This window comes from Sorex fumeus, unplaced genomic scaffold (assembly GCF_029834395.1).
Source record: "Sorex fumeus unplaced genomic scaffold, SorFum_2.1 ptg000044l, whole genome shotgun sequence".
Classification (NCBI taxonomy): Eukaryota; Metazoa; Chordata; class Mammalia; order Eulipotyphla; family Soricidae; genus Sorex; species Sorex fumeus.
The window spans coordinates 36,655,316-36,665,825 of record NW_026606101.1 but is presented as its reverse complement, the minus strand read 5'-3'; the positions used below and the strand labels follow the sequence as shown (position 1 = coordinate 36,665,825).

Here is a 10,510-nt window from a genome sequence, read left to right as displayed (position 1 = left end):
TCATACAGGGCTTCTTGTGCTTAATCCAAATGTTGGTGTAGATTTTGCAGTGATCACCGGAGGATGAGAGAATCTTCCTATATAGTCATCTTCACACTCTCAAAATTGTCCATTCCTTTATCTTAATGAATATCGAGCAGTTTGGCATAACCACATAAGGTGAATGGTAGTTGCTTCTTTCTTGTCTTTTTCTTAGAATCACGGACTACTTTTAATAACCAGAATCAATGATTAAAGTTAAAGAGAAAAAGTCTGGGCCTCAGTTCCAAAGGACTCCATTTACCCAAGTGTGAGAGCAGGAGGCATGTTTAGAGGTAGCAGGCACACCACTCCTTCAGGCAGTTGCAACTCTCTGTTGCCTCGTACTCAGTGGCCCCACAGCAACAAATAAGCCACTTCTGGAAGTCATCTTCATTCTTGTGCATCAGAAGGAACTGTCCCAGTAGAGTGTAAGCCTGGAGGGGAAGAAGGAGAATAGGGAAGGTAAGCAGAAACCAGTTCAGTTGTGATCTTTCTTCAGGATTACAGACCAAGGCAGATGGGAGGGAGTGGTGGTCCCTGAAACTCTAATGGGTGAGGAAGGGTCAAGGACTAGCCTTCCGTGAGGCGTAAGTCCAAGTTACATGCCTGACACTTGTGGGTAGATGCAGGAGTATTCCACACCTGGGATAAACCAGAAGCTGTCCTCAAACTTCTGGGATCACCTGGAATCTGTCAATAGGCAGGTTCAGGCTCAGCAAGTCGTGGGTGGGGCCTGAGTGTCTGCATTGCCAAAACATTTCTAAAATACTCCAGGCTGGCACTAGACAAAGGACATTTGTGCAGCAAGTAAGAACCTCACATACTTCTAATCTAGCAGAATATTTCTGTGAAACACACATGCATACGCACGCATGCACACACACACACACACACACACACTCACACACACATGACACTTCCACTTCCACCTCTTTCACCATTTCACACACACACAGGCTTTGACAATTGTGGAGGGTGGAGGGACTGTCCTCCACAAAGCAGTAAGTAGAACATGGTGCTGGCCTGCACCCACTCAGTGCCAGTGTTCCCTCACCCCCCCCAACATTGTGACCACCATAGTCATATCCAGGCATTGCCAAATGTCCCCTTGGGGACACAAACCCCCTTCCTTTGAGAACCATGCATGTGGGGCTGGCAGAGGATGAGCATCTCAGATTGTTTTTTGCTTAGTTTATTTGTTTTGGGGCCACACCCAGCAATCTACTCCTGCTTTGTGCTCAGGCATCACTCCTGGAGGTGCTCAAGGAACCATATGGGGTGCTGGGAACCACACCCAGATCAGCTGTGTGCAAGGCAAGCACCCTTCCCTCTGTACTATCACTTTGACTGGGTGAATTTGGTTTTTAACAGATCTCAACCTGACATGAGAACCATAGAAACTGAGATTCAGATTCTACATCTTCTGAAGGTAAGTCACAGGCCCTGTTCATTCCTGCAAACCAAATTCAGTGAATTCAATGTGAGAACAAGAGGAGAAATGCAAATTCCTCTTTTGTTCCTGAATACAGAGCTCTGGAGTTGAACCTAGAAGGGCTGAAACATGCCCTTGCTCATCTTTCTCTTTTGAAAAATTTCTCGGGGTGAAAAACTCACATAAAATAAAAATTAAGCACACCATGAGTCATAATTCTCTGGCACTCTTCAGTTTTCGACTTGCCCAACAACTTTTTCTTTATCATTTGTCACAAGATTACCGATGAGGCCACATGGCAAATGGCCATTCCCAGACCACATGGTCACAGATCAGCCAGGCCACGAAATGGAGAAGCCTAGAGGGTTAAAATCCTGCTGAATACTCCTCCCCCAGGGACTGCTCTGGGCACTCTCCAGCCTGCAGAGGACAGAACCATGTCCACGCCTCAGTTCTGGCTCTCTCCAGAACACCCGCTGGGGTGTATTTACTTTCAGGCACACAGAACAAAGCCAACTTCATCCTAACCAAAGGGAACATGTTTTCGTTTTTAAAGAGAAATTAAATAAAAGCTGTAGTGCAATGGTAAAATGTCCCCAAGTGTCGGAGTTCAGGGTTTTTTATTTTTAGTCACGGTCCAGTTGTTTGAAAGGGAAAAAGGCCAAGACTTCATGACTATCTTAAATTGCTACTTTAATCATTTTTTTTTTTAAGGCAGTGCTGTTGCTTAGCATGAGCTCATTGGACTTTATCAGCGGCCTCCTATATGCCTCGGTAGCGTGTCCTGAGTTTTCTAAAATTTAACATTTGAAAAACGAACCGTTGTTGAGTGGAAATGGCCCCAGCTGCTGCGGGAGGTGTGGGAACGTGGAGGTGACTAGGGCAGGATCCAGAAGCCCAGCATTGGCCCCGGGGAGGCAACAGTAAGGAGAGGCACAGTAAGTGGAGCTTCAATGACTTGTGATGGGCTCCAGACTTCCACCGATGTTTCCATTCATCTAGTCCTCACATGGAGGAGCCTGCACTTCAGGAGTCACTAGGAACTTGAGAGGTTAAGAGCCACCCTGTTGTGGACTGGAGAGATAGTACAGGGGGTAGGGTGTTTGCCTTGCAGGCAGCTAATTCTGGTTCCTTCCCCTGCACCACATCTGATCCCCCACGCACTGCTAGAAATGATCCCTGAGTGCAGAGCCAGGAGTAAGCCCTGAGCATTGCCAGTACAACCTCAAAACAAAAAAAATTTTTAAAAATATTCACACAATTGATTTGGGGGTAGAGGGTTTTTAGACTGAGGGTGTTGGGATCCTTGGGGGAGGGAGGCAGGTACACTGGTAATGGCTGTGGTTTTGGAATTATGTGCATGAGAACACTTTAATAATATTATAAACCTCAGAATCTCAATCTATTAAAAAATTTAAGAGCTAAAAAAAATGTAATAAAGCACAGAGAGAGAGAGAGAGAGAGAGAGAGAGAGAGAGAGAGAGAGAAAAGTTCCTATTTTCCACTGCCTGAATCTTGCCCATCCCAGCCATCCACTGGTGCAGAGGCAATGGATGACTTGGGACCTGGAGTCCTTTGCTGTGCCCCTGGCCTCACTGTTTACCTCAGCTGCTCAGGTCAGTGGATCCTCCATGTCCCCACCAGGCTCAGTCAACAGGCAGCTAGAGGACACGTGGCAGGTAGGGCCAGAGGCAAACTTTCCAGGAATGCCAAAGGAAGAAGGTAAAGGAAGATGCCAGGTTGCAATCTGACACTCCCTTCTCCACTTTCTCTCTGGCCTCACCCCGACACCTCCCTGCTGGTAAAGAGAGACCAGCTGGAACTCTGCTAGAACCCTGAGTTTACCTCATGATCATGCCTGAAACTGGCTTTTTCTCTTGGGCTCCAGATAGCGAGCCTGAGGCCGAGGAGCAGAGACTGACCTTCTCCCTTTCAGAAAAGCACATTTAAAAAATCTGACAGCTGGGAAGGTAACAGAGAGACATAGAAACTCTGAGCAGATGTTCCCACCCTCCACCACCCCCTCAGACGGCAGCCATCTCAAAGTCAAAAATGTTCCTTTCTTCCTGCACACACAAGGCAAGATGATAGCTCAAGGGCAGACTCCCTTCTGCAAGTTCAAACGATGAGGCTCAATCCAAGGTACTTGTGCTAAGTAGGTCTGGTGCATTTGTTGGCCGGCTTTGTTCCTATTTCAGACCTGGGAGTGAGTCTATCTGCACCAGGCTAGGTCTCTCCCTTATCTATCTGTGCTCAGATGGAACCCAGGTCTCAGAGTTTCTCATCCTGACATTTTTGAATACATGTGAAAAGTGACTTCACATTTTTTGTCTCTGGACTTCAAAGAACTAGGTAGCCAGTTCTGATTCATGCTAATCAAACTTTCACTAATCAAGCTTTCACTCTGACTCCAGATGCTTAGTCTCAGCTCTCATTCTCAAACTTCTGTGGTTGCTCTGCCAACATTACCAGCTTCTTAGCACCTCTAATGAATGCTCAAGATTCCATTGTGTGATGAGTGGCTTGATTTTCCTCTCACTGGCCATTAAGCCTTCATGGCCACTGTTAGCTAATGATGACCTGGCAAAACCAGTACTTTCAATCATTTCCCGTTTCAAGAAATAGGTTGACCCATTTTCCTTTCTTCTCTATGTCTCCCTGGGATATACATAGAATGTTAAACATTTACTTGCATATCTGAAATTCAGCTTCAACAGGTATCCTTCATTTCATCTGAACTCCTTCCCTAGGTGAACTCGCATGCAATTACATCCTACCCAGATGTGAGGTAGGAAGGAGGAGGGTCTTCTGCTCCTCACTCTGAATGTGCCCATGGCTTAAATTTCCTCTCTCTCACTTCAAGTTACTTGGAACAAGTCACTTGGCTATCTTATGTCTCAGTATTCCCATTGGTAAAATTAGGATGAGACATTATGTCTTATGACATTTATTTTGGAGAGCAATTACTGCTTGAGATGAAGCAAGCATTGTGTGCTAGATAGTTCTTCTGTTATATATGTCTCATTTTCATTTTTTCCAAGTGTCTTTGGAGGAGGAAGGAGGAAGAAGGACTTAAGCTCAAGGATAAGATTTTATAGTGTCTTCAAAGAGCAATGTGTTGAGCTAGCTTTTCTGGGATGTTAAACTTATTTTTATGTTGGAGTAATTGCAGAGGTATCCCCAAGTAAGGTACCCACCCCACCAGCCCCAGGACTCTGAATATGCTTAAATCCACTCATGCATGCCTAGGCAAAGTTTTCTTAGGAGAGAAGGTATGCCAACATAGACCATCCTCTGTGGCAGGACTGCTTTGAAAGAACACCAAAGATAAACTGTGCCTCTGACATGAAGTGAGCAGGTTCTCAGGCCACATGTGGACTGAGTCAACAGTTCGACATCAGAGGAATTCAGTGAGGCCAGGAAGAGGCCCTTTTTCTGTCTGCTAGGTTGAACCCTTCCACAGCAGGATAGGAAAATACATGTGCTCAGAGGCTTTGGGACAGTGAAATGCCTCTATTTGATACTATGGTGTATATGTCATTACATACTGCTCTAAAGCCACAGAATATATAACACCAAGAGTGAACCCTATTAAAAACTGTGGACTCTGAGAGATAAAGATGGTTTCTCAGTTGTCAACAAATGCACCCTCCGGTGTGGGATGTTGTAATGGGGGAGGGTGTTCGTGTATCAGGGAAGGGAATATATATACAATTTTGCTGCAAACCTAATATAGCTCTAAAAAAATAATTGTGTATACACACACACACACACACACGAACCTGCATTTTTTATTTTCTACATCTGAGACCCCTTTCTCTGGTAGGATCTGCCTGCCTTTGAAACTATAGTTGCTCACCTTGCATAGGGGCTGGTCCTCACCCAGAAGAATGTTCTCATTTTAGAGTAAGCATATTGGGGTTTACTCCTGGACCCTCCTACAAGTCCACCCAGGCTCAGATCATAATATAGGGTATTACTCCCAGATCTTGATATAAGACCTTTTCTGGCTGAGGTAGCTGCCAAGATCCTAAACTTCCTATGTGATGGTAAATCCATAGCCACTTTTGTCCTTACTCGGGGGCCTTCCATCAAGCCACTAATGTCCCAGAGTTTTGCCACCTATTCCTGTGTAGGCAGCACCCCTTCATCTCTTTCACAGACAGGAAGGAGCTTAGAGCAAAGGACAAAGATGACAGGTCCAGTGTTGGGACCTGGAGTTAGTGATTCTGGGGAGGCAGAAACTAGAGTGGAATGTTAGCCCAGAGGTGAGGAACAGAAGAGTCTCTCTCCAGGAACCTGGCTGCACACACACTAACCCTCCCTGTTTTGCTAGTGAGTTCTCAGTTGTCTGAATTTTTTCTATTATTCATTCAGTCCTTTGTGTTAGCTGGGTATGAAGTTCAGGAGAAGAATACTTACCTCATGGATGCAGGCCTAAGTTTGATTACTGCCACCACAGAAATGAAAACAAACCAAAACAAAAATCTAGAATAAGTAAATGTATAGGATAAAAGTCAAATCAATGATTGCCAGGGGCTGTAGGTGGGGAATGTGAAGGGTATGGGGGAGTATTCTGGAGTGAGAGTTCTATACCTCACTCTGGGACTGCCTACAATCATTAAAATTGCAGAATTGTGTCTTAGAAGGGGTGAAATTTACTGATGTATGCAAATAAAATACCTTTCAAATGATGTGTAGAGGAGCCAGGGACAGAGCTCTTTGATAGAATATACTTTGACTGTATAAGTCCTGAGTTCTAAATAAACACTAAATACTAAATATGTGCATACACACCCTTATATAAATAATGCATATCACTGAACAACAAACCTTACAATTTGGAATATTAAAAGCAAAAATAGTGGTGGTAGAAGCTAGAACAGTGTTTTCCTCTGGAAGCAGCAGATGTCATTGACTAAAAAGGTGCCCTGGAATTCATGAGCCACAGGGTATGTGTGTGTGTGTGTGTGTGTGTGTGTGTGTGTGTGTGTGTGTGTGTGTGTGTATCTTGAGCTGAACCACTGTCATCAATGTAGTCATGTTAAATGACAATAAAAATAAAAGAGCCAATCATTCTTTTTTTAAAAAGACATTTTAATTTAAAGTGTCTCCCTTAATCAGATTTTCCTACTTCACCACCTGCTTGGGAGTGATCCTGTCTCCTTTATCTGAGAGGAAAGAGTCAAATCAAACTCAGTCGTGGAGTGCCAGCTTCCTGATAATACTTACTCTTGGATATTAAATTGCCTGGTAGATTGAGGTGATATTCAGAATATTTAACAACTGGAACAGAGGAGTGTGTCAATCAGAAAACCATAGACCCAGGACTTCAGAAGTCCCTGGAAATAGTTGTGCATGGTGCAGGTGCAAACAGAATTGATTATCCACCATGCAGTATGGCTTTTCCCACTGTAGCATGTCCTACCCGGCAGTGTAGACTGTCTTGAAAAATGAAGGAGAATGAACAGCAATATCTTTGTCTCTCATTCTGTCTGAATTTCTATGCACTTCTCTGTGTTCCCCTTACTTGTGTTCTCTCTGAGAGCATTTCCCATTCCCCTACACAGCTTTCTAACAGCACCACAACAATGATGACATAGAAAAGAATGTTCAGATTCCATGGGAAATCCTTGAAGAGAGAGTGGCATCTCAGAACCACTCATATTCCCCGACTCAGGCGCAGACTCCAAGCTGCTGACGTTCCATCTGCCATTGCCAGGCTGGTGCCCTCACGGGGAAAGTTGAACCCACAGTCTCTCCATGCTCTCCAAATGATCCATCTTGCCGTCTCAACTACTCACTCACTCCAGCTTACTCCTGAGTGTTGAAAGACCAAGTGAATCATGCCCAGCCCAGCTGCTCTGTGTGGAAGTGATTCTATTTGTCCATCATCTACTGAGCCTTGAGGCAGCCCAAGCATGTGGGGTCAGTAGCTCTGCAGCACTGAAGTATGTGGCATACTGCCAAGAGGCAGTTCCAGTCTCTGATGGCCACTTAACAGGGATATGTGGTGGCAGCTGCCACCTGACAGGATTGGGAAAAGAGAGTTTAGGAAGAGAAATTATGTGTGTGTGTTTGTGTTTGTGTGTGTGTGTGTGTGTGTGTGTTACCTTGTTGAAGCCTTTGGTGATCAAATTGACTGCAAGCTCTTGGCTGACCCCATCTACCCAGTCAACATCCTTTTCTCCAATGGGTTCAGAGAGGAAGGCTCTCAACCTGGGGGACATGTGATCCATTTTCTGCAACAACAAGAAGAAAAAGGATGAGGAGCTGGCTGGCTGGCTGCTCACAGTGTGAGAAGACTTTGGGGAACATCCTCGTTCCACCCAAGGACTATGGGCAGCAGATGTCTGGCTTTCTTCCATCATTCAATATTTAGTGGGGACATTGGGATGCCAGGTGTGGTGTCCTGCACTATCTCCCAGATGGATGGTCCAAGAAGCTATAAAGATGACCTGGAGTGATTCTACTAAATCCCACCCAAGGGGTGTTTCAAACACTGAGATCTGGGATAGTGCCTTTACAATTTTTCTCACCCTCAATGTTTAAAGAAACATCCTGCTCTAATTAACCTACATTTTTGCTTAATCAAGGCTGGAGCGATAGCACAGCGGTAGGGTGTTTGCCTTGCACGCAGCCAACGTGGTCGACCCGAGTTCGATTCCTCCGCCCCTCTCGGAGAGCCCGGCAAGCTACCAAGAGTATCTCGCCTGCACGGCAGAGCCTGGCAAGCTCCCCGTGACGTATTCGATATGCCAAACACAGTAACAACAAAGTCTCCAATGGAGATGTTACTGGGCCCGCTCGAGCAAATCAATGATCAATGGGAGGGCCTTTACCTTTACCTTTTACCTTTTGCTTAATCATTTAATTTTCACATTTTTATCTTAATTTTGAACGCATTCTATAATGGTTGTTTGTCTAGAGGTAAAAGACAACTTAAATTGCCTCATCTATTAGATATTTTATAATCTCTTAAAGGCAAGGGTAGGCCTGGCACAGCACAGTCAGGAGTAGAAACTCGGTCTCTGATTCTTTTCACTTTGCCCCCTGATAGAGGCTTTAGTCTCAGTTGGTTTCCCAGGTGGTGATAAAATGATGGCGTTAGGACTCATTTCCCAGCAACCATCCCAAGAGGTGGTTGATATCATGTCTTTAAGGAGTTCCTCACATAGCCTTAAGTCTCAAGTCTATACTGGGTCACCAATGTTAAATCTAAAAATAGAGAAATTAGTTATTTTTATTCATGCAAATTATGAGATTCATCATAGCTACTAGAACAAAATATTATTATCTAGAGAATGGAAGATATATAGTTAAAGCAGTAACTTAATGTCTCATGATGGACCAACCACTTGGTGAAATAGATCCATCGTTCTACTTCTTCTACCAACCCCTTTCCCTTAAAAGGTAATGTCCTGAGATCTGTGCAGATGCTGGAATCAGATTTGAGTTCAAATTTTTGTAGCTACCTATAATCTGGATACTTATGAACTAAATTCTCAACACAGACAATGATGCTAAGGAAATAAAACCCAACCCAGTATGTCTGCAATAATAATTTACAGAAGGTTAAGTTTGGAGAAGAGAAGAGAATGAGAGATATACTCAGTTGTCATTGGCCAAGAGAATGTGTGTTGTAGAAAAAGTATGAGGGACTCCTGTGTTGGTAGTAAAACTGGTTCCATGGTCAACCCTACGGTGGGCTCCAATTCTAGGCTTGTGTGTACCTCCCTGTCCATCACCTTCTCAATGTCTGAGTGGTTATGAGATATATGCCTTCCCAAGGAGAGATTCTGTTCTATTTAGCACCATTATCTCTGTAGATACAAGTTCAAAGATAGTCCTAACCCATGGGAGTATCAGGCCATTGTGGGCTTGCTCTTCGGCAACTCAAGTTCTGTAATAATTGAATATGTATTCTGTACAAGTCTACATTTTGGGCTAGTAGCTCAAAATGGGTATCTTAGGTCAGATCCTTGAACTGATGGACTCTATGTCTTGCCCACTGCCTTGCTTCTTGTACTAGTGGCATCATCTTTCATTCTTGAAGTGGGAGACATCTCAAATTTTCTTTTTGCCATTAATAAGCTGTCTCTGCATTGAACAATTCCGTTGTTTCTTTATCAAATGTAATGTCCTTAAGTCAAGATTCTTAGAAGATATCTCTAAACTCAGGGCATCAATTTTCTGAGGAATATCAAATGTTCCTCTTCTAAATCATCTGCTTTATTGTCTAACTTTATGTCGATAAATCAGCTTTTCAACTCAGAAATATTTCTTGTTAATATCCAGCCACTTTAAATTGCAGGCCACAGGCAGAGAAGCAAAACGTTATTTTATGCTCTTCTTACAAATGGGCCAACTATGCCCTCAATGTGAGAGTCCAAGGATCTGAGCTCTGCCAAAGGTAGGCAAAATCTGAATATGTTGTTGTTTTGTCTGGAGGCCATAGCTAGTAGTGTTCAGGGGTTATCTCCTAGCTCTGTGCTCAGGGATCACCCCTGGCAGGGCTCAGGGGCCCTTATGTAGGGCTGGTGAATAAACCCAAGTTGGCCACATGCAAGACAAGTTCCCTACCCTCTTTACTATCTCTCTGGCCCCCAAATCCTGATTCTTTTCTACTAGATCTCTAAACATCACGTTGTGTCAGCATAATGTGTGTACCCTGAAGTAAATCAGGCTCTCCAAACCCAGTTATTCTGCTACTCAAGTCTTTGCCTCTTCTTTGTTTGAGCAAAGATGATCAGACACCCTTGCTGCCCTCAAAATGAGCATTACTTCCTAATAAATCCAGTTATGATTTGCTCATTGTATCACTGGCACCCTGGTTCTAAACTCTGAAAGTTTTAGCAGTTTGTGATGCAAGTAATAGAAAATATAGTTCCAGTGGGTTTCCACAGAAAGGAAGACTTATGAACACAGGTCATTCAGAGGTGAGAGGTGAATCATATGTGGTTTGTCCCAAGCTCCAGCCTGATTTCCCTGCATCACTCCTGACTCAATACCCCCTTATAGTTTTGTTCAGTTCTCAATTTAAGTCCCTTTTGGAAA

General features: G+C 44.0%; 1 protein-coding gene across 1 annotated transcript; it reads right to left on the bottom strand.

Moving 5' to 3' along the window:
* Positions 1 to 308: 308 nt before the first annotated feature.
* Positions 309 to 7,692, bottom strand: BANF2 (BANF family member 2). Its single transcript, XM_056122102.1, has 2 exons — positions 7,567 to 7,692; positions 309 to 455 (listed from the first exon to the last, which is right to left on the bottom strand). The coding sequence occupies exons 1-2, from the start codon at positions 7,690 to 7,692 to the stop codon at positions 309 to 311; spliced, it is 273 nt and encodes a 90-aa protein (XP_055978077.1).
* Positions 7,693 to 10,510: the final 2,818 nt, after the last annotated feature.

What these genes read in the sequence shown, in the direction of transcription:
- BANF2 (XM_056122102.1), bottom strand. Translation starts at nt 7,692, where the DNA reads ATGGATCACATGTCCCCCAGGTTGAGAGCCTTCCTCTCTGAACCCATT. An exon ending in TCACCAAAGGCTTCAACAAG is followed by an intron (nt 456 to 7,566) that starts GTAACACACACA and finishes CTTCCCCTCCAG; the next exon opens with GCTTACACTCTACTGGGACA.